General features: G+C 40.0%; 1 protein-coding gene across 2 annotated transcripts in view; it reads left to right on the top strand.

Annotated features, from left to right (window-relative positions):
- Positions 1-25,044, top strand: part of RAPGEF5 (Rap guanine nucleotide exchange factor 5) — a 223,277-nt gene that overhangs the window by 51,084 nt on the left and 147,149 nt on the right. For both annotated transcript variants that reach the window (XM_004743361.3, XM_013051672.2), the window contains exon 6: positions 11,172-11,238. In XM_004743361.3, the coding sequence (XP_004743418.2) occupies positions 11,172-11,238 (67 nt within the window). The remainder of the gene's footprint in view (positions 1-11,171; positions 11,239-25,044) is intronic.

The following is a 25,044-nucleotide window of genomic DNA, read 5'->3' as shown; positions in this document are numbered from 1 at the left end:
ACTGAGTAGATAATTTCAACGGAGTGTTGAGAGTACTGTCTCTGGGAGAAAAAAATAGCAGTCATGGTATTTTATTCAAACTGAAAGCCAAATCAAGTCCTCCAGAATGGACTTTTTTCTAGCTCTTTTTTAAATTGTTGTTTTTTTTTTTGTTGTTTGTTTTTGTTTTAAATTTTGTGGTGGGTGGGGTGGGGGGGTGGTGTTGTTTAGAAATGCTGAAGTAAGAGCACAGGGAAAGACAGCCTAATCTTACCTTCAGGACTAGTGAGAAATTGGAGGACTTACTCTGTGAGGAAGCTTGGCTGTTTCACTTTAACCACCCTTACAGCAGCTGCCTGCTTCCCAGGGAGCAGTAGGGCTCTGGAGGACTGAGTCTATGAACCTCAAATACACGAAACTGTATTCTCCAATTACAGGGCAGTTTCCATTTAAGCTGTTATTTAAGGAGTTCTAGAGGATTGCTCAAAGATAACTCATGCTACACCCAGACATGTAAAGAAAAATGTCATGTCTTCATTTTTCCTCTCAGCAATCTATTATTTATTGTCCACGTGAACCTCCATCTTGCTAGGTAGCCAGAAAGAAGGGACAGAAGCCCATAATTGTAGTTTAATCCAGTTAAGTTATTCTAATAAGGTAAAAGGCTGTGGAGCATATTGCGGTAGAAAGGTTCAGTCTGTGCCCACTCCCTGTTCCTCAGGAAGACAGTCTCTGGTATGTGGTGAGTGGTATTGATCTCTTAAGCCTGGTAGAGAAGGCTCTCCTGTCAGGGTGGACCCTTTCCCATCCCCACTGATTTTGCCTAGTGGATGGGCAGTCCCTTTTCTAATGATCCCTGAGGTATAACTGGGGTGTTCTGTTGTCATCTGCTGTGGAGCCTGAGGCTGGTACAAGTTGGGTTTGTCCATCCTGGCCGGACCAGTGTCTGTTCTTCCTGCCTGGCTGGTGGGACTTCCTGTGTGCCTGCTGGTGTTGCGGGTGCTCCTAAGGGTCTGGCTGTGATTTCCACAGAGAGTACATTCAGCCCTATGACCTCTGTTCAAACAGCTCCCTCTCATGGCATCCCAGCCTGTCTTCCTGATTCTAACTATTGAAAAAACAAAAACATGTTTATTGTTGTTATTCTTATTTAGCAGGGTGCTTAGTTAAATGGTATCTTAACCTCAGTCCAGCAGGTTAATGTGAGTTTATTAGCGGGTCCCCTGAGTGGCTCAGTCAGTTGAATGTCTGACTCTTGATTTCAGCCCAGGTCACGATCTCAGGGTTGTGAGATGGAGCCCTGCGTTGCGCTCTGCCCTGGGCGAGGATCCCACTTGGGATTCTCTCTCTCCCTGCCCCTCCCCTCTACCCCTGACCCTCAAACCCCTTTCCCTCTCTTAAAAAAAAAAAAGAAAAAGATGACTTTCATAGCATTCATTATTCCATGCTCTAGGCAGAGACGCAAAAGGATACTTGAGGTAGATGGCACAGGGTGCCAGGCCTGCAGCTTGGAAGAGCGGCGGCATGTCTGGGCAGCATGAGGTAGGTCGCCACAGCTGCCGCAGGGAGTCACAGCGAGAGGAACTCAGGTTTTGAGAAGAGTGGGGAGCACGTCTCAGATGGAGCCCCCGTAGGGAACACAAGCATTATCTTTACATTGAAGAAAGAAAATGACCTACCTGTGTGTCGTTGGTTCTGAAAGAAGTAAAATACAGTTTGTTACTTGAATTCACAGCAACGTTTTTGTCGTATGTTTGCTTAATCAACATGGACAGAGTTCATGGTTCTGTGATCCATTTCTACATAAAAGGTGTCTCCCTACTTAAAAAATGGGGAAGAATTGGCTTTGTCACTTGACCTAAACTGGCCTGGAAGTGACAAGAGTAATAAAATCAATCGTAGCAGTAATGATGAACACTTCTTAAAATAGTTTGAAGTTCCAGATGAAGGAGCTGTGGCAAGGCGGGCTGCAGTGATGTGAAATGAAGGCAGAAGGTGAACTTGGAAGTGACCTCTGTGGCAGTGGTTCTCAACCATGACCCTTTCAAAAAGAAGGAGGCGTAATATGAGATCTGTTGAATTAGGCATGGGATGGAGAGCTCAGACAATCATATTCGTACTTAATATTAAGTTCTAAAGGTGAGGCTGATATATACCAAAGTTGAAGTCTACAGTTCTGTAAAGTCAGCCATACGGAAAGTGCTGGGTTAAGAGGTAGGAACCGTGAATGTTAACTAAATCAAAGTTGTAAACTACTATGTAAAGAAGTCAGATTAATGCCATTATGATGAAGATTTTATCAAGCATGGTACTTACCGCCACTTGGCTGACACTCCTGAAATTCCATGCATTTAGCTTTATAAACAATTATTATTTGGAAGGGAGTCTGGAGTCCTTAGATAACTGAATTTGCTCCTCTTAGCTTTAGATAAAGAAAAGGGGCAGGGAGAAGGTCTGGGAAAAGGCAACGACTTGTCACCAGTACTCTTCCTCATCAGACTTTCACTGACCATGAGGTTTGTATGAAGTACAAGTTTGTGCCCTGTGGGAATGCAACTCTATGTGAGTAATATAAGACCCTTTAAGAGGCCAGCATGATTAGGACAAAGTTCAGAAAGAGAAAGTGAATGTGAAAACCAGGAACTTTCTCAACAAATTTTAGTAGTAGATGGAATCCATCAATATATACAAGTGATAATACATCATGAAAATCTGGAGTTTATCCCAGGAAAAAAGGGTTTTCAAAGTTTAAAAATCAACCAGTATAATTCATCAGATTTAGTCTAACAGGAAAAACTGTATGATAAACTCCATAGATATGGAGAAAGCATTTGAAAAAAATTCAGTATCCATCCGGGATAAAAAGTCTTGGAAAACTAAGAATATAAGGAAACTTCTTCAATCTGATAAACCTTACATAAAACCTATGGCTTAATTTAATAGTGAAAGACTGACTACATTCCCACGAAGGGAACGAGGCTAATACATATCCTTTTTTTTTTTAAGATTTTATTTATTTTATTTTATTTGACAGACAGAGATCACAAGTAGGCAGAGCAGCAGGCAGAGAGAGAGGAGGAAACAGGCTCCATGCTGAGCAGAGAGCCCGATGTGGGGCTCGATCCCAGGACCCTGGGATCATGACCTGAGCTGAAGGCAGAGGCTTTAACCCACTGAGCCACCCAGGCGCCCCAATACATATCCTTTTAATCACTTCTCTTCAACACTAGTCAGTGCAATAAGGCAAGATAAAGAAGTAAAAGATATACAGACCAGAAGAAACAATATAGCCACCTCTTTCTGCAGAGGACCCAATTATATAAATAGAAAATCCCAAGGCATCTACAAAAAACCTACTAGAAGTAATAAGCTGGTTTAGCAGGGTCATAAGATACAAGGTCAGTATACAGAAATCAACTGTGTTTCTATTTACTAGCACAAAAAACACTCTGAAGTACTTAGGTACAAACCTAAAAAGTGTGCAAGAGCTGTATGTCAAACACTTCATGAGTAATAAAAAAAAATCAAGACTTAAATAAGAGACCTCTCCATGTTCATGTAATGGAAGACTCCGAATTATTAAGACCTAATTGTCCCCAGACTGATTTATCTTTTCAATGGCAATCATCTCCTTGTCTGTTGGCCTCACCATACCTGCGTAATAATAAAACCTACTTTTGGAAACACTGACCTCTGAACAGGGAGTGTCCTGGTGCTCAGCCCTCAGACTTCTTCTTCTTCTTCTTCTTCTTTTTTTTTTTTTAAGATTTTATTTGTTTATTTGACAGAGAGAGAGATCACAAGTAGGCAAAGGGGCAGTCAGAGAGAGAGGGAGAAGCAGGCTCTCTGCTGAGGAGAGAGCCCAATGCAGGGAGAAAGATGCGGGGCTCTATAATAGGGCGATGAGATCATGACCCGAGCTGAAGGCAGAGGCTTAACCCACTGAGCCACCCAGGCGCCCCAGTCCTCAGACTTTTTTGTTTGCTCTTAACTCTGGCTATGTCCTCACCCAGTTCTTTATTTAATATCCTCCCCACAGTGGTGATTTCTAAAATTCAGACCCCTGTCTGCCCTTGGCACCCTACCTACGCTAATGCTGCCACCACCCTCCACCCTGTTACCTCCTCTCCTTTGTTGTCCTTATCCTGCCTAACTTTGCCTTGTCTGCCTGACATGTTTAAGCAAGGTAAGAATCCATTGGCATTCTTGATTTCTGAATTGGTGCCGGATTAACATCTTCTAAGTGGGAGATCAGCTTCAAGTCCACCATTCCTATGTCCCAAAACTACCTTTTATATTCCTGACTTTTCTTAATTAGATTCTCATTTTATGCTCTTTGGGGAATAGGAAACAAATACTGGATAAGTAAACATTTTTTGAGTATTTCTCAAAAAAAGATTCATGATGGAACTGGGCACAAGTTTTGTATTAGGACCATAGGTGAAGAAAATTGCCATTTACTACTTTATATTGTATAAAAAATGCTATGAAATCAGCTGGTCTTAGTCTTTGTTATTACTCATCACCCCCTCTCCCAAGGAAACACTAAGCCCTCCAAAATTTCCATTGTTTACAGAAAAGGCTTATTCTAGCTGTGGGAACAGATTGTTTATTTTTATCAGAGTGCATAATTATTTAAGAGTATAGGAATTTTAACAAAAATTGAACTTTTAAACCTGGTTTTGCTAGTATTTGAAATGCTAGCTGTTTACTTAAATATTAACTACTAATCTTCAAATCTTCAATATAAAATGCAAAAATATCAGTAGTAACTAATGTTATTTGATTTTGGATGAATGTGTAACTAAATATCCTGGACTCAGTGAAACCTGTCACTTTCACATTTTACTGGTATTTGGTAAAAGGCTACTAGTTGTGCTTACAGAGGCCAGATCCTGTGAAAAATTAACTTCCCTTTAGAAGGTTGAACAGAAGGTTGTATTCATGATATCAGACATTGCAAGAAAAATCTAATTCTCATTTTTCTACCATCCCAGTTTTTTTTTTTTTTGTCATAAGAATTTGTATGCAAAATAGATGTGTCCAGAATATAGGTGTTAGAGAAGGGACAGTACTTGAGTGTACTTTCTTACTCTCCTGGAATCAGTGGCTGTTGGATGTGGTGGAGATTAAGTCTGTGTACCTGGAGAGCATTCTCTTGGATAGTGTCTAGGATTTGCTATCAGTGATTCCTAAGAAAGAAAAATCTCAAGTCTGCCCCAGGAAATATTTCTGCAAGAGAAAAGCCCTAAAGTTTCCTTGCCCAACAGTCAGCAAGTACGGAACAGACACCGAGTTGTCCCCGGAGAATGTGAACTGTGGCATCATCTGCTGACCTGACATCATTTGTTCTCAGTTTGGTGGTGGGAGAGCCCTTCTTTCTGCTCACGACACATTCTTCTCTCTGGGCTGTGGGTCCTACCCCATAGCCTTTCCTTTCCTGCTTTCTCAGTATCTCTCTGTTGGCTCTTCTCTTTAACAAACAAATGATTCCCTTAATCGTAATAACCAGAAACCAACCAACCTTTTAATTTTATATCCTCTTCTTGTTACTTCTCCATCCATTTCTAGCCCTTAGCACTAAAGAGGAACTCTCTAGCCCTATCAGATAGAGCGGTGACTGGTCTGGCCTTGGGTTAATCTCCTGCCATTTCCTACTTCCTCGTCCTGGTAATCCTGCTGCAATTCCAGGGCCACTCCTTACCCATCCGAACCTCACCCTGATATCACTGCTCCCAAGAAGTAGCCGTTGACAATCACAGATGAGGCTGAGTGCCTCTCACTTGGGTTGGCGGAGTATCTTAAAGGTGGATTTTGCTATGTTTTGTTTTGTTTTCATAGGTGCGTGTGCCGTGCATCTTCTGCTTGTTACAGGATCGTGTTTAAAAGATTCCTATATAGTTTATCTTGGTTCTGGTTTTTTTCTGCACCCTAGAATTCTATCAGCCTCTAGCAGAGGTAGTCTGGGGTCCATCCTAAATATTGTATTTCCCTCTGGCCCCTCCAAACCAGACAAATAGCACAGGACAGCTCAACACCAGCCCAGCTTTGGGGGATTGGGGGTGATGGTGGGAAGTAGTGAACAGGCCTGCTTGACATCCCCCTAGAACTCTTCCCCGTTAGAATTCTGATTTGGAGGTAGGCATGTTCCCCGCCCTCCTTGGGTCCCAGTCTAGATTATCTCTGTTTAATGTGAAGATTGATGTGTATGTGAATGGAAAAAGCACCCAGACACAAAGGGAGTCCCTGGGAGAGCAGTAATAGCATTTCACATGAAAGCTGACTGAGGCCACAACTCCTCTTGTTGGGTTTCTTCGTAATGTGCAGCTCAGTATGGTGTCAGCACAAGTATGGCTGGAAGGTGGTAGATAACCAGCTGTTTTGGCAGGTGCCCGTTATGCACAGTCTCTGCCTCTTGAACTACTCGACTCCAAATCTTTGCAATTCCAACAACCATAAATAGACATGTAACACATTTTCCTAAAGGAACAATGTTATGCATAGCGGTAGCTCTTGGCAGCCCACGTATGCTATTCAATATTGAGACTTAGATGGACAGACAACTCATGCATTTTTGAAGTATCAATATACAAATGTAAAGTGGTCTTATTTGGATATTTCCATAATAAAGTGGCTCCAGTTTTCCACCCCGAAATACCATGAAAACTTCTTCCAGTTAAAAAAGAAGTAGGGTTTTCCAACTCGAAGATGGTATTGGTTGCTTTTGAATCTTAAGGCACAAATGTTTGGCCAAAATCTGGTTGAGGAGCGTGGGTTCTGTCTCTCATATAGAAGATGTATTTTTAAGAACTTCATTGGAAAAATTTCAAACCCATTATACTAATTCTCATGAAGGAATTCTCACTGAGAGAATGCTGGGAAGCCCTACAGGGATACCAGTTAAATCCAAATTGTTAGAAATTATACTGGACCTGAACGGTATAAAATAAATTCCATTGCCCAGATAATGGCTGCCTTTACTGAGAAGGGCCTCAGTACCTCCTGAGCCCCGTTATTGGAACTCAACACTATGTGACTACAGAGCTGTCAGAGCTAAGAAATGTTCTTGGCTGGGGACTTACTGTTCTTTTCTGCTGTGGGATGAATTGTACGAATGATTGTCAAATAATTGGCTGGGTCACTATGTCTATACTAGTTATTTCTTAGAAAAAGGTGAGAAGGTGGTGGTGCTTTGTATTGCTATGACTTGAAAGATATTTTCAGCTACTACATCTCTCGTATGTGATATAAGAAAGTCATGGTTGGATGTGAATGGCAAGGTCACTGAAAGACAGAACTGCTGCAGGGAGCTGGGAGAACCATGGAACAGCTTAGGGAAAGCGTTCTTGAGTAAAAGCAGGGTCCTTCAGTTGAATTGACTGGAGGTAACAAGCCAGCACCTTCTGCATGGTAGTCTCAGTACAGAGAGTCATAGAGCACTCCTGAAAGTTTCAGGGACTCCGTTAATTTATTCAACTTCCAGCTGGAAAGTTGGGGTTGTCACTGATGAAGGAGAAAGACTGTAGAGAGGGCAGCGGTTGGCTTGATTTTGTTTTTGGTGGGGACTGGGTAGAATGATACTGTGTTCTATTTGATGGTTTAAAGGACAGAGGCAGCTTTTGCGATTCCTGTGACCTCCCATTGGCACCCTTAGATCCTGCAGACCTCTGAAAATGACTGAAGACATCTGCGCACAGTACCAGCCCTCGGGACTTTCCGTTGGAGAATTCCTGGACCTGGCTTGGGCTGTTGGGAAGCAGGGACCTTGAGAAACAGCCATAGGAATTTGTAAATCTGTCCTGCCTGCTGGGTCACAGCTTCCTGCTGGCACAAACACTCTGGGATGGGTCTTCCTTCCTGGGGTCACTGCTGGTTTCTTTCTGTCTCATGTCACTTGTCATGGCCATTACCTGCTGATGCCAGCTGGGCTTTTTCTGCTTCCCTTCTCTAACCACTGATAAACCACACAGAGCTTCTCTCTTCCTCTTCTGTTCGTTGATCCCCTTGAGTAATAATGGGAAAATAGGCAACTATTACAGTTGATTCTTTTCTTTATTCCCCCCCCTTGCCCTGTTTCATTACCTGTTTTGATCTGACATGGGAGAGCTTTGTCTTCACTGGATTGTAATGATGTGTGTTTCTATACATAAAATCAACATTTATCTTCTTTCATAAAAATAAATTTGTTGGGTAAAGAAGGTCTGGTATTTCTGGGCATTTTGGCATAGATCTGGAGAGGGGACACAGTGATTAGGTATTAGCCTTCCCTTTCTCTAAGCTCTTCCACTCTTTACCTCTTACCACCAGACCCTCTCCTAAGACCTTACTCTGCCAGGTCAGATGCGGGTACCGGCCAGCGCAGGGGGTATGGGGGCACATGAGCGGGAAAGGAAGAGTTCTGGTGAATTCTAGATCTTTCACTAGGCTGTAGATAATCTCTGAAGGTTTGAGCTCTTAGAGGAGCAGGATCAGGTCTCAGTTTTAGAAAGATAATCCTGGTATCTATAGGAGATGGGACACAAGAGGAGAACCCAGAGACAAAGAAGTTGGTTAGAAGATAGTAAAAATAATTTGTGCAAGAGAAGTAGAAGGCTTCAGTTGTCAGTGAGGTTTAACAGGGGGGAAGTGAAGGAAACAGAGGGCATGGCCACAGGGCGACCATGGAGCTGAGTTGTGAGAGGCATGAGGCGGTAGGAATACAATGTAAGTTATGTTGACTTCAAGGAGCCCATAGAAAATGAGGTTCCTGGAATTGCCCCCCAGAACCCCTTTGAAGGCAGATCGTAAAGCAGGGTGAGCTCGGGGGAGATTCAGGGGCTGGAGAATGACTTGAGAGCTCTGGTCACAAGTCGTGGTGGTTGTGGTGATAAAAATGGAATGGGGACTGGGGCGCCTGGGTGGTTCAGTGGGTTAAGCTTCTGCCTTCGGCTCAGGTCATGATCCCACGGTCCTGGGATCGAACCCCATATCAGGCTCTCTGCTCAGCAGGGAGCCTTTTTCCCCTCCTCCCTCTCTCTCTCTCTCTCTCTCTCTCTCTGCCTACTTGTGATCTCTTTCTGTCAAATAAATAAATAAAATCTTTAAAAAAAAATGGGATGAGGGCTGCAGGATGGCTCTTGGGAGGTCACTTCTGTCTGTCTTACACATACTTCCTTTGGAAACATTTTTGGTTGTTTTGTTTTGTTTTGCTGTGTTTTGCCAGGGCATGTTTTGTGCTGGAAGAATGACCAAAGGTAGTTTTGCTTCTGAGCAGGAACTAAATTATCTGTCAATAAACCATCAGTGGTTCAGCAGTGACTCACCAGGTAGCCATTATCAGTCACATACACAAGAACTTCCCTTCCCTTGGAATTCAGAGTTCCTTTCAGCAGTGTATTGAAAACACATTCACGACGGAATCTTTGCTGGTACGAAATACCTCATCCCATAAACTCATTGCTTAGCTATGTGCCAGGGTCTGAAAACCAGGAGCTGGCGGGACGAGCCCCTGCTTCCCTGCAGACGCGGACAGTGCCCAAGCCCTTGCTGGTGCCCGGGTGCTCAGTGTGTTTGGCTCTCAATTTCCCGTCCCATCTGTCCAGTGAACTCAACTTAACCCTGTACCCCTGGTTGGATGGCTTAGGTTAGAAAGGATTGCAGATCTCTTCTCAGGAGAACGTCATGTATGTGGAAACCTCATGAATAGATAATTTTAATAATAAAGTTCAGTGTTCAAAATATGCATTATCAGAGTAACTTGCTTTTTAGGGAATATGGGGATTTATAATGCTCAGTTTGCACTGTCTTTGTTGGGTGGATTATTAGCTTGCATTTCGAGCACTTTGCAGCACAGGTGGTTAAAGGACTTGACAGCGCCAGCCCCGCTTCCTACCTACCTACCTACGGCATGCAGTTCTGGTAAAGGCGAATGGCTTTTCATCCACTGCTCTGATTTAGAGGGTTGGGGTTTGTTGGTTGGTTTGTTTGTTTTCTATGAAAGGTTTTAAAAACAGGAACAGGAAGCCAATGCCAGAATTGATCCAACTCGCTTTTCCCTTCTTAAAGATCTTCTCCTTAGCCCTGCTGCCCCACCAGGCGAGTGCTGGAGCCGACCCCCGGCTGTCTCCGAGATTGAAATCAATCCTTGCCCTGCCATTCTGGTTAACACCGCCCTGCAGGGCAACTAACCCCTGGTCCCTCGGAGTCCATGGAAGGTGGCGAAAGGGATTGCTGTGGAATAGATCTGGGAGATAATTACCTATGCTCAATTAACATTAACTTTTTTTTTCTTTGACCAAGCCAGGAAAAAAAGATGTCATTTTATAAAATTTGCTTTAAAGATAATTTTAGTACACCTGAAACTAAGGTAATACTGTGTGTCAAATATGCTTCATTAAAAAAAGAAATGAATATTTATAAAAATAAAAAAAAATTTAAAAATGAATAATTTTATGTTCATGGATACATTGTTGTGGTGAAAATATTTTCATGAGATACATTACAAAGGTGATTCTCCTAAGCCGACAAACTGATCTTATCTTATGTTATACCTCATTTTAGTTATTTAGCATATTTAGCATATGTGCAGTTTTCTTGGCTTTTCAACTGGGTTGTGGCATTTTCTTTTCTTTCTTTCTTCTTCTGTGTGTGTGTGTGTGTGTGTATGTGTGTGTGAGGGCTTAGAGCCTTAGAGTACTTTAAAAAAGAGTGAAGAACTTCTGCTGCTGTTGTATTTCACATAATTCCTGTCACAGTATTAGGCCTATAATAACATTTCAAAATCTATCGGTTTTGGGTGAAATTCAGATGTGGCAGGAAATTCATGTGTCAGATTTTTAAAATCTGGATTTCATTTAGACTAGTAGGAAATTTTGGTATCTAACCACCTTCCAGTTGTATCTGTATATGCTTTGTGCATGCCCATGTTCATAAAGCTTGTGTCAGAACTATTCTGTGATATCATTTAGAGACAAATACTTGATCCTCAGGATTTAACTGGTAGACTGTAAAGAAGTCCCTGCTAATTGATTTTGAAGGAACACAGTTGGGCTGCCACAGAGCTGGGTCCCCTGGCATTACTGACACCATGCTATTTGCATGGGTACTTTCACTCATGTATTAATAATGCCATTATTTGCTATGTGTTCCCCATAACTTGGTAGATAAATTTGAGCAATCAAAATTAAGAATAAATTATTCTTTGTTTTTCAAAGGTCTCATCAGAAAATCGAAGACTCAGAAGAAAGCAGTGATGAAATTCTTGTTCGTCTAACATCTGCGGTAAGGCATGCAGTTTTTCCTAACTATGGGGGCAAGAAAATAAGGAGGGGTGGGGCTTGAAGGGGGGGCAGTTTGGGTAGCAGTGGAGAGAGACATTTGCTCTCTGGGTACACATCAATGTGGGAGGCCCACATCAAGGCAAAAGGAGACATGGCATTGACTCCTCGGTGCTGTTTCTCCAGCAAGATCATAGATATTCCTGGTGGAAAGTTCTAGAACTGTAGCGGAAACATTATATCTGATTTTTAAAATACAGTATGACTTAACCTAGGGAATGTTGTGACCTGCCACACAAAGGAGAAAAGACCATATGTTTCATTGGGGGAAAAAAATTACCTCAACCAAGAAAAGGCCAAGTCATTGGTTTCTAACATGCTAGGTTGCAACATTTTTCAGTTGTTTTCTAAAGGCACCAATCAAGAGCTGGTAATTGCCTTGTTAGTTGAAGAAAAGCTCATGCCCTTCTTAATAGAAAAAGCTAGCAGGGCACCTGGATGGCTCAGTGGGGTAAAGCCTCTGCTTTCAGCTCAGGCCATGATCCCAGGGTCCTTGGATCGAGCCCCGCCTGCATCGGGCTTTGGCATTGCATTGGCAGGGAGCCTGCTTCCCTTCCTCTCTCTCTGCCTGCCTCTCTGCCTACTTGTGATCTCTGTCTGTCAAATAAATAAAATAAGATAAAATAAAAAGATTCTCCTAAAAAAAAAAAAAGGCTAGCTATGGTTGCTAATCATTGAGCCCTAGTTTTTGATGGACTCTTACTATCCTGTCTGACAAAAATCTTTTATCCATTGGTTTGGCTTTTGGGAAACTTTTCTAATCTCCCCAAAGATTCTTCAGTTCTGCTTTAACTGCATTCTTGAAATGGTAATTGCTGAAAATTGTGTTGGATTGGGTTATATACGTGGAGAAAACTGATGTTTCACAGAATTTTATACACCAGATCTTAGCATCTGCACACAGCTTGAAAGTTAAAAGTTGCCTTACCTATTCTTGGAATGTAGCTTCAAAATGTAGTTTTTGACTAAATACAGTGATTGGTAGTGTAAAACTTCATGTGAAATGGAATCCTGACAGCCTGTTAAGAAAAAATATTTAATGTGACCTTTGCAGTTTTTTATTTAACCTTTTTTTTGAATTGAGGTATTATTGACATATAACATACATTAGTTTCAGGTATATAACCTGATGATTCGGTATTTGTATATATATTGTGAAATGATCACCACAATAAGTCCGCTTAATATCCGTCACCTCATATCACCTTTTCTTGTGATGTGGACTTTCAAGATTTGCTCTTAGCCACTTTGAAATATACGGTCGTCACCATACACTACCTCCCATGACTTATTTTATAACTGAAAGTTGACCTTTTGACTCTCTTTGCCCATTGTGCCAACCCCCAAACTTCTCACGTCTGGCAACCACCAATCTGTTTCATCTATCTATGAGCTTGTTTTTTACCGTTGCTGCTGCTGTTGTTTTTAGGTTACACATATATGTGTAATATGTGAGATCATATGCTATTTCTCTTTCTCTGATATATTTTACTTAGCAAAATGCTTCAGCTTCCATCCATGTTCTCACCAATGGCAAGATCTCATTCTTTTTTATGGCAAGGTCGTATTCAATTGTGTGTTTCTGTGTGTGTGTATGTGCGCACATATAGACATCTGTATGTCACGTCTATTTTATCTGTTCATCAATGGACACAGGTTATTTCCATATTTTGGCCATAGCAAATAATGCTGCAGTGAACATAGGGGTGCATATGTCCTATAATGTTTTTGTTTTCTTTGGATAAATGCCCAGAGATGGAATTGTTGGATCATATGGTAGTTCTATTTTTAATTTTTTGAGACTCTTCCATACTGTTTTCCAGAGTGGCTTCATGAATTTACATTCCCATAAACAGTGCACAACAGTTCCCTTTTCTCAGTATCCTCTCCAACATTTGTTATTTCTTGTCATTTTGATTATAGCCATTTGGACAAGTGGGAGGTAATTTCTCATTGTGGTTTTGATTTGCATTTCCCTGACAATTAGTGGTATTGAGCATCTTTTTAAGTACCTGTTGGCCATCTTTTGTCTTCTTTGGGAAAATGTGTATTCAAGTCTTCAGCCCAATTTTCAGTTGGATTGTTTTATTTTTGCTATTGATTTGTTTTAGTTCTTTATATACTTTGATAGATAAATGACTTGTAAATATTTATCAGATATATGACTTGCAAATTCTCCCATTTAGTGGTTGCCTTTTCATTTTGTTGGTGGTTTCCCTTTGCTGTACAGAAACTTTTTAATTTGATATAGTCCCACTTACTAATTTTTGCTTTTGATATTGGTTCCAAAAAACCATTGCTAAGACCAATGACAGGGAGATTACTACCTATATTTTCTTACAGGAGTTTTATGTTGTTTCAGGTCTTACAATCAAGTCTTTAATCCATTTTGAATTTATTTTTGTATATGATGTAAGAAAGTGATCCTGTTTAATTCTTTTGCATGCAGTTTTTCCAATACCATTTATTAGGAGATCATACTTTGTTCACTGTATATTCTTGGCTTCTTTGTCATACATTAATGACTGTATATGCATGTGTTTATTTCTGACTTCCTTATTTTCTTCCGTTCATCTGTGTGTCTATCTTATGCCAATACCATAGTGTTTTAATTACTGTAGCTTTGTGATACAGTTTGAAATCAGGGAGCATGATGCCTCTAGCTTTGTTTTTCTTTTTCAAGATTGCTTTGACTTTTGAGGATCTTTTGTGGTTCCGTACAAATTTTAGAATTGTTTGTCCTATTTCTGTGAAAAATGCCTTTCGAATTTTGATAGGGATTGCACTATATCTATAGAGTGTGCAGTTTAAAATATTTACTGAAGAGAAGTACCTGTTGTGTGCAAAATCATAACAGCCATCTGTTTAGAAAGCACTCACTGTGGATCAGTTACTGTGTTAAACATTCTCTGTGTTTGTGCATACACACATATACACATTCTGTTAAACATCACAACAACCCTATGAAATAGGTGGAATTATCCCTGTTTTACAGATAGGAAAGCTTATAGAGGTTAAGTAACTTGCCCAAGGTCACTTACCTAGAAAGCAACAAAGCCAGAGTCTGAACTGAGAATTTTCTACTTCCTAATCATGTTCCTTAACTACTATGCCTCTTTTTTTTGGTAATGTAATATATTATTGGAATAGTTTCAGAAGCAGCAAAGACATAAGACATGTTTCCTATAGTTGTACCAGGAAGACAAGTACATATAAAGAGTTCAGGTACAAAGCAGTTGGCAATTGAACACTGAATATAGTGGTGTATAGACCGTAAGTTCAAGAACAGTAACAGCTTCATCGAAGAGACTTGAACTACCAATGAAGGCAATCAGGATTTGAACATGTGGTCATTAGGAGGACAAGTACTCTAGCAGCAGGGTTTATTGTGCAGTTGGAGGAATGAGAAAGTAGGAAGGGAAAATGCTGAGTAGAGCCAACTGTTTAGAGAAGAAGCTCCCAGTTAAGAAAAGTGAAAGACTTTTTGAACAACAGATTAACAAAATGAAATAGACACGTGTAAGAAAAAAGAAAGATGAGGGGCATCTGGCTCAGTCAGTAGAGCATGTGACTCTTGATCTGGGGATTGTGAGACCAAGCCCCACATTGGGCATTGAGCTTACTTGAAAAAAAAAAGATAGAAAGAAGATGAGCTGGAGGTGGGGATACTGATTGAGAGGCTGCGAAAACCTACTTTATCATGGTTTTTGTGGGAACCAAGAGAAAAATGAGTTCAAAAAGGAGCACAAAGAATTTTTTAAAAATCAGTAGGACTAGATAAAGATAGGAGACAGAATGAAAAAGTGATGATACTCTTGGGAAGTTGAATAAAATATCGGGAAGGCAACATGGAGTTTAGACATACTGAGTTTGAGGACAAAGAAATGTAAAATATATAAATATTCAAGAAACACCTGGAGATGTGAATCTGGAGCCTAGAGAGAGGTCAGGACTAAAGGTAGAGGAACCAGTCATAGAGAAGTTGTCTGTTGAGGAGCATACTTGGAAACCTTCAAAGACAGAAAAGAAACGTGAGTGTCTTTGAGTAGGAAATAAAGTTAATGATGAGCTTCCATCTTTTGCTTACTTAAGACCAACGTCCAAAGCAAACCCAATTAAGCTATTTCTCTTTCTTTAGACTAAATTTTCATGATGGAAATTGTAGATAAGAAAACACAAATATCTTGCCTGGATTTGACTGGAATTTGCGATTTTTGTTTACACAGTGTGATTGTCGAGCCGCTGAGGGTAATGTAAGTTAGGCTAAGTTGCAAATGATATGTATTAAATGTCTGTTTGGTGGGATGGGTACATTAGTGGTACTTACAGAAGAACGAGGGGGCATGCGGTGTGGTTGCTGTGCTGCTTGTGAAGCCAGCCGTCACTCAGATGGTGGAAAAGAACAGTGCTGAGTATCTGCGCTGAAACACTAACCTGGTAGTGGTAGTGATGGAGAGTTTGCGGACATATCTGGAGAGATGAATTAAAATTACAAATCAAGGGGCACCTGGCTGGTTCAGTCGGTAAGCGCGTGACTCTTGATCTTGGAATTTTGAGTTTGAGTGCCCCTGTTAGGTGTAGAGATTACTTAAATTTTAAATTACTTAAAATCTTTAAAACAAGTGACAAATCGACTGTGCTGAATTTAGGAAGAAAGATCAATGAGGAGAGGGGCAAAATCTAAAACTCTGGGATCATTAATTAGACATACTTACTCCCGTGTATTCCTTCTAAAACCTGATTTGGTTTGTCATTCTCATCAGTTTCAGTGTTTCTGTATGGTATTGCTCTATCCCCTTGCTCATTTTCTTCAGTTCATCCAACCTTACCCTAGAAGCTCTGCATATGATGCTTTTAATGGAATTCCTAAATTCCTTCTCATAGGGTACAGTATCACTCCTCATAGGGTATATTATCACTCCTCTAAGAAATAGCACTGAACTGAAAAAAAAAAAATTATAACCCAAATTGTAAATGGAGTGTTGGTACAAGTTCTAGAAGACCTTGAAGCAAGTACATCCCCCCTCCAAAGCTAAAATGCATGCTAAGATATATATTGTTTGTTTAAAGTGTTAGAGAAAAAGAAACGTGCTATTAAATCTCTTTTAACACCTCTCCAGGAACAAGAAACATGGTTATAACTGATTGCTGCCCATTGTCAATGTCACAAAAACATTTTTCCTGGCTCAGTGTCCAGAAGTTGTGGTGTAACTCTATCAGTTTTCACATCACCTGTGAACTTGTTCTCTCGTGACTTCTAGCGTTCTTTGTAGTTAAAGTCTTGTTCTCACTTTTTTTTTCCATTTAGGATTCTACTTTTCGGGTAGAGCAGATCCAGTTTACTCTCATTCACTAAGACCTGCACTGAACTTAGGCCTTTGATTCTTCTCCCTATTTGTCTTTTCTTAGAGTTCTCTTGGGAAATATTTGTTACGGAAGGACAAGTAACTGGGTCTTAATAAACAGGCAGTTGTTTCGTATCATCCAGTGCCCGAAGGAATTCAAGGATGCAAACTTTTCACAACGCGCTATCATGCTGGCTCTCTCCTTCCTCTGCTCTTGCCTGTTCTTGTGTTCTGCTTTTGTGTATTTGGGTCTTCTTTCCTTTGCCATCTTACCTGAAGCTCAGTCATTTTCAAGGACGTGCCTTTCACAGGACTCTGTCTTTTTTGGGTCTGGGAAGCATGTAATGTGGCTAGGATTCCCTCCATTTGTCCTTCTTGATGAACCTACACATGGGGTTTGGTACATTGGGGGGAATCCCTTTTTGAACAGTAGTATCTGAAGATAACAGTGACAGATTTTTCAGTTGGAAACTTTCAAGAAGTACCAGTTCAGGAAGCAGAAATAGCATGGGATTTGGGTTTTGATGAATCTTTAGAAAGTTAGAATTCTCTTAAGAGATTGTGCACCAAGTTAGCAAGGTTTGGAAATAATCTTGGGTTAGTGAGAGTGGGGAAGATTCGGTCACATTTAGTATATGAAGAGCATAATCCAGTGATGATTTTTACCATATTTAGAGAGAGATTTTTTTTTTTTTTTAAACACTGAATGTTAATTTCCACTTACCCTTTTTCCTGGCTATCTGCCTCTCCGTTTCTGAGGAATGGAGAAACGGAGTGTAGTTAATCTCCCTTTAGTCTATCGCAGACCTGAGTGGGCATGTTTGCTCAGAGCATAAAAGTAAGTTAATTCCCCAGGGAATGACTAACCTTCTGTCCGACTGCTACAGGATTACGAACATCTTGTTACCTTATATTTCTTATCTGTGGGGAACATAAAATTTCTACTTGGAATCCTTACGTTGGCTCCAGTTATCCCAGTGGCCTAAAGAGCTACTGTGTGATTGGGGAAAGGCCAAGTAGCTTGAGTTTTCAGACAAAGTGTCAAGGGAAGCCCAAGAAGACAGACCTGGTTTCAAAGATCATCAAAAACACACCAGAGGAATTGTAGCACATTTTGGGCACAATATTCATTGTTCTTGTTATTTCTAAGGAGCCATGGGAATTGTCAGTACCTTTCCTCATTATTCTTTAGAACTCCCTCATCTGCTATAGTGTCCACAGGGCCTTGGGCTGTAGATTGTAGGTCTCTGGGAACCCATGAACAGCTGCAGTTTTCCTCAGGGAGGGTCTCACAGTAACACCTCACCAACCCATGCTTGTTCATACCTGAGCCAACAGGTGAATAGTTGATTGCTATCTTTTCTCAGTCACAAATGCTTATGTGTTTTATATCTATTGCACATCAAAATGATTTTCCTCGAGTAGATACCTAAATGCCATATGCACACAGACACACACACACATCTTTTTAACATTAATTACTAAGTCACCTCTACTTCCAAAGAAACCATCTGCACATACTCTGATTATGTGGTAACCTCATTTAACTCTAGCCTTGAGAATTTGGTTTTGGTGAGCAACATAATACATGCTGTTTTACCTACTGAAATGATGCTAGTGAGGGGATGTTTATTTAAAAGCATTTGTTCAGCAAGGTGTGAGTGTGTAGAACCCATTCAAGAGTAAAACAGGTCTCAACAAATCCCTTGTGAACAGAAGTGTGTGCGTTTGTATGTGAGTACCTATATGCATTTGTGTATATTAAGATATTTGGGTATCTCTTCCCAAGGTGAGGAAAATCATTTTGATATGCAATTCACATGGAAAACATAGACATTTTTAATTGACAAGGAATAAAAATACACCATTCAGCTATCAATTTATATATTGACAGTCATGGGTTTGTAAGATATAACCATGAAATCTTATCTGAGGGGAGTTGAAAGAGTTTTAAAAGGATGATTCATGAACGTTTCATATAGGTTGCTGCTTTGTGCATTTGTTTAAAATAGAACTTCTAGCTGCTTAGAGGAAGTGTAATTTTGCATCCTTAAGGCAATGTTATAGCTTTATACAATATGTCCACAAGTGCAGAAGGACGAGAAGTATTAATAAAAGAGTGAAAAGTACTTGAGCTTTTGGTAGTGATGGAATAAAGTAGATTTTTACTTACTTCCTGTTATTTTATATTGTTGTAGAATTTAAGTATATAATGAAATTTCATATGAATGCTGGGTAGAGATAGTGTGAATTCCACTGCTATTTTCGTAAATGTCAAAATGATGGTGAAGTGGCAGTGAGTTGTCCTTACTGTAGGTTATGTTTGCAGTTCTCTTTTATTTATCTGACACTTGGATTGTTTGGTTTGAATATAAAGACTTTGCAATTTAGAAAATCCCAGAATAGAAAAAAATTCCGTAATGGAACCATTCATTAGTAACTCATTATTAACTTAAGTGTTTATTAGTTCCTAGGTTATTTTTCTTTTATATATACTTTTTACCAAAAAGAAAAAAAAAACACCCTTTTATTTTGTGGTCTGTACTTTTCACCAAATATGTTATCAGTGCTGAAAAGTTCCTACTATGGCATTTTTGTGGCTCTATAAAATATCGTGTTCCATGGATTTTTCATTATCTCCTATCCTAGGCATTGTGGTTATTTTCAGTCTTTTGCTGTTATAAACAATGCAGGGATGAACTTCTCTGTAGGGAAATTATTGAAGAAACCTGCTTGCAGATGTCATTTATTAACGTGCTATTGATTTAAGAAGACCAAGTGAGAAATGGGTGAAAGGCTAAGACTGGCTAATATTTATTGAGCTCTGACCTTGTGCAGGCATTCTGCTAATGCTTTTCATGCACTCTCATATTTTAGTATCCCTCATTCACGTTAGATAGATGGGGAGTTCAAGACAGGAAATATTGGGGCCCCTGGGTGGCTCAGTCAGTTGAGTGTTCGACTCTGGATTTCCAGCTCAGGTCATGATCTCAGGGTGGTGAGATTGAGCCCTGAGTCAGGCTCCATGCTCAGTGGGGAGTCTGCTTGGGATTCTCTCCCTCTCACTTTGCCCCCTCTCCAGCTCTCTCAAATAAATACATGAATCTTTAAAAAAAAAAAAAGGAAGTCCACGTTAATTTAAAATAACAGGTTAGTGTTCAAAAAGCAATGTTTCCACATTATCTTCACTTAAAATATTTTATAGTTACCGAATAGGTCTCAGCAAGTTGAGTATGGTATAGGATTATAGAATTCTCTTCTTATTTAAACAATTTTATGAAATGAAACCTATGAAGTTACATTAAATAGTATTTTAATTTTTAACTTGTTGGGAATCATTAAATACTGGTAAACATGACTGCATAGTTTAGCAATTGAGACATTCATTCGGACTGGCTCTTAAGGTCTTCTGGTTCCATTGTGTGAACTCAGGAGGTACACTCTGATTTTTATGGCAGGTAGATCATGTTCCAGAAGTAGGCTCTATTGGCAGGTTATGACAAGGCCCTAAAAAGCGTTCAGGGATAATTTTTTGGAGGGCCCTGAGGATCTGTGTTACTCTTCGTTGGTAGAGAGAATGGTCCTCCAAAGATGAATACATTACTTGGCACCTGCAAATACTACGTTACAGAGCAGAAGAGATTTTGCAGTTATAATTAAGGCTTTAGACCGGGATTGTCCGCACAGACCCAGTCTAATCACTTAAGAGCCCTTACACACAAAGACGTTGGTCTGGCAGGAGTCAAAGAAAAATGGCAGAAGAGAAGGTAAAGAAAGAATTCCAAGCATGAACGGGGTTCAGTGTTGCATAGCTGGAAGTGAGAACTAGGATCCTATGTTTAAGGACCAGAGAAAGGTCTCAGGAGCTCAGGGCAGGCTGCCAGGGTCCAGCAAGGAAGCAGGCGCCTCAGTTTTACAGATGCAAGAACTAGATTTTGCCAACAGCCTGCATGAGCCTGGAGCCACCAGTAAGGAATACAGCTGTGTCTATACCTGGTTCTGGCCTCGTGAGTCTCTAAGCAAAAGATCCAGGTGAACCACACTACACCCAAACTCCTGACCTCCGGAAGCATGGGATGTTCAGTGGATGTCATTGTAAGCCAATAAATGGGTCATAGTTTGCAATGGCAGAAATACAAAATAAATACACATTCCTTGTTGAATACATACCCACTGTCCCTTGATTCATGAAAGAGCAGTTAATCTCTCATACATCCAAAGCTGCCAGGCCATAGCTAGTTAAGTTCATGGCTATCTCTGAAATTTGAAAGTGAATTTTTTTGTTTAAAATCCCAACTTTTTTTTTTTTTTTTTTAAAGATCATATTGATTTATTTGACACAGAGACAGACCGTGAGTGAGGGAACATAAACAGGGGGAGTGGGAGGGAGAAGCAGGCCTCCCATCAAGCAGGGAGCCCTATATGGGGTTCAGTCCCAGGACCCTGGGATCATGACCTGAGCCAAAGGCAGAGCTTAACAACTGAGCCACCCAGGCACCCCTGAGAGTAAATTTCTAAAAATAAATTCTGTCCTTCATACATTTATGAAATCTTCAGAATTCTGTGGACATTTAAAAGTTTATTCTTAAAGTAAATGCTGAAAATACAAACACTTTAAACATGGTTCACAACTTCTCAATGAAACGTACCAGTCCTTTTATATGCATTGCAATGGAGCAGGGGCTGGGTAGGTAGAATGTAACAAGCAGGGGCAGTACTGGTTGTCAAGGAGCATACTCCAAGTGGGAAAGAGGGGCTTAAGCATATGAAGTATTAAAGTAATTAAGGACCGGATCCTTACTATATTTATTTTAAGGCCAACTATATTAATTATAATAACAATATGATGACAGTGTCAAGCAGTGTTCAGATCCTTTAGGTGTTAACTAGTTTGATTCCAAAAACAACCCACTGAGGTAGAAGGCAATGACTCCACCCCACACCCTGGGATCCTAGAACTTCTTCCAAAGTCACCATAAAATAAATGGAGATTTCCTTCTCCTATTTCAGGCTTTTGGATCGTAGGCTCTGAATCTGTTCTTCCAGGGAGCCCTCTCATGTTAGCAATTTTTATAGATGGACTTTCTGATTGGAAAGGGATTTTGTTGATCTGAATTCATCCAAATACAGGTGTTTCCCATGTAACATTCAAACAGATAGGAGACCCCTAGAATTTCTGGGACCTGACTGGTGTTACAGTTAACACTGTTGTTGACACAGTTGAGAACCTTACCTCCAAAAGTGCAATGATTGAAAAAAGGCATCTTACCATGGACATGTAATAAGGAATAAAAGAAATGAGTTTGCAACATACAATATGTCCTTAAAGGTAACTTTTGTTAAATAAATTCTAAATCCATTGAAAAATTATTTAAATGTGGTATAGATTGAAAATACTCTGAGCTTACCAGAAAATGGAAAAAATAATGAGATGTAAACACTAAAAATATAAACGAAGTAAACATAATGCTTTATTTGGTTATTATAACTAAAATTGGAATGTCCAACATATAATTGTTTACTTAAAATACATTTCATATATGTGATATTTTCATTTGTTAAGAAATTCATGCAGCCCAGCAGTTAGGGCTTTGGGGAAATCCCTGATCAGAAACAGTAAGAGCAGTTGTGAAGACTGAAAGAGCAGATACATCTGTTCTTTGGAGAAGATGTTAGTGTTGTTAGCTTGCTCTTTTCAGATTTCTTTCAACCAGTACCTCTGTAGCTTCTCCTGCAGTTTGTGTCATGAAATTTATGAGATTTCCAAAAAAGGCCCCTGGCAGTTATTTTTTATCTGTTTAAGCTTTGTGCCACCTTTATCTCTGTTGGGTGGCTTAGGTGGCTGTGACATCACCAACTCTTCAACTGTAAGCTGACAGATACCACTACCTACAGGAGGCCTTTGCTTGTTCTCTTTTGGTGGTGGATGATTTGAGAAGGAGGCACTGGTAAAACAAATCTTGAGAACAGTCCTTTAAGCTGAGTGCTTCTGATCTCTTTACCTTCCCCCATAAAGCGTTCTCTACTGAACTTCGCATGGGAGACCGTTTCCATGGTGGACGGCTCTGATTATTTGAAAGCCCTCAGAGCTAAAACATACCTTTTTTTAACTTCACTCCATTGGTCTGAATTGTATCTTCGGCCTTTCAGATATCTGAAGCTCATGATCATAAGATCATCTCTTCTCGGCAGCAGGGACACCTCACTTCTGTTCTCAATCACAGACGTCCATACTGCAAGTGGTACCAAGATGATGAGTAAAGGAGTTCATTTCAAGGGTCTTATAATAAACTATAATATAATAAACTATTGGGGATCCCAACTAAATGGGAGGTTTCGTTAGCCTGTGAAAGCTCACTGCTCAGTTTGTATCTTATCTGAAAGCGTGTTGTTTAAGGAGCATGTCTATCTGATTCTTTCTGGAGTTCTTAATGTCCTTACAAGCTTAAGATTTTAGAGTGGTTTAAAGATGAGTATATTTGGGAATAGAACAGGGAAGAGAATTGGATTATGTTTCTTCTTCCATTTAATATAGAAAATTGAGAAAATAGCTTCTATGTTTGTAAAACATTTCCATCACGGTATCAAAATTCAAATGTTTCTAAATAGATTTACTGAAAACCTTTAGGAAATCTTTGGCAATTTATTCAAAGGTACATGAGGTACATATTATTGGGGTATAAACAGGGAGGATGTGGCCCCACTGGGGGAGTTGGGTAGCATTCAAGAGAAGACAATAACTTAGGTGGGACCTGAAGGACAAGTAAGTGACGGTCACACCAAGTGGGGAGCTGGAAAAGCATTCCAGAGAGAGAGAAGAACATGTGGAAAGGCCCAACTGAGCAAAGAACATGGCCCTTTTAGAGAATTTACAGGAGTTCTGTTTTACTAAAACTGGAGCATTGACTTCTTTTTTTTGAAACATGGATTTTTGAGAGGGGTAATGGGGATAGAATACTGAAGACCAGATCAGAAGAACACTACATATGCAGTGTTAGTCATTGGACTCTGTCATAGTGTCACAGGCCAGTATCTGAAGAGTTTTTTAGCAAGAGATGTAATGTAAAATTTATATTGTAAGGTGAGTAGTTTTGCTATAAAGAATGATGTGGTCTGAAGAGAGAAAAGTTAGAGACAACAGTCTGAGTGGGAAAAAATGATGGGCTGAGCTAAGTCAGGGACAACTCACTTTTTGGCTTGAGTCCCTGGGTGCATGGTAGTACCATTCACTGACATGGTATGTGGGACTTGGGGCAATTATACAGGGTAGGAAGAAGTGGTAAGAAAGTGATTTCACATTTGGGAGTGGGTAGTTGGATCTGCTCATGGAACATTGAAGTCCAGGAGGTGAAAGGCCCTGAGATAACAGATATACTAGAAGCACTGTGAGTAAATGAAATGACCTATGAAGAATGAACAGAGAAGGTCTAGTGGGCTGAGGATAGATTCCTAAGGATCATTAAAATTTAAAATTTAAAGGTAGAAGAAAATTTAAAGGTAGAAGAAAAGGAGAGCCCTGGGAGAAGAGAAATAGCAGCCAGAGAGGAAAGAGAAAAGCCTGGAGTATATAGTGTCATGAAATCCTAGTGGTTAAGAAGAGAACAGGTAACAGATTCAAATCCTATAGACAGGACCCAGTAAATAAAGAGTGCTGCCTCCAGCTCAGTTAGCTGTTTCCTCTTGTGGATACTGTCTCGTCCTCAAGAAGCTGAACAGATAATGTTCCACACAAAATATAACCCAGATACTGATCTTTCTGGATTTTATCAGTTTGGTTTTTTTTTTTTTTTTTTTTTTGAGGCGGGGCAGGGGGAGGCCCTAAATGTCATCCTTCTAGTAATATTCCTAAACTCATTGTTATTTCATCTGAGTAATCTCGTTTCCATTGTTAATTCACACTTTGCTTGTGATCACCTAAAAACTACCAGATCTTTTTAACATGAACCTCTGTCAAAGTAGATGCATGTACATATGGTCAACTTGAATAGCAGATTTAAAAAACTTAAGTGGAAGACCTTATTCTAGTGCATCTTGTTGCTTTCAGGTCACTTCTACCTACATATTAGTCTTTGAATGGTCAGCTGTTGTAATAAAATTAATAGGTATAACTGTATATGTTCAACAGAGTCTCCTACATAAGATTTTTTAATAGCCTTGAAATAGCTGAGTAAGCATATCTTACCATCCTAGCATGCTTAACAAATACATCTTCAATGTGGTGACAGCAGTTCCTGGGAAAACAACTATTTGTTAAATAAACTGTTAGGTGGAGAGCAGCAGTGTCTAGGCAGACGTATAAATAACTTTCTTAATTTTCTAATTATTGGTTTCTAATTATTGCTTTTCTAATAATAGGTAATCACAAGATTATCCACATGTCAGGCTTGTGGCAATATTAGTTCTTT

The sequence above is a fragment of the Mustela putorius genome, unplaced genomic scaffold (genome assembly GCF_011764305.1).
Source record: "Mustela putorius furo isolate JIRA1106 unplaced genomic scaffold, ASM1176430v1.1 tig00003845_pilon_pilon_pilon, whole genome shotgun sequence".
NCBI classification, from domain to species: domain Eukaryota; kingdom Metazoa; phylum Chordata; class Mammalia; order Carnivora; family Mustelidae; genus Mustela; species Mustela putorius.
Note: the sequence above shows the minus strand (reverse complement) of the source record. Positions and strands in the feature narration are given on the sequence as shown.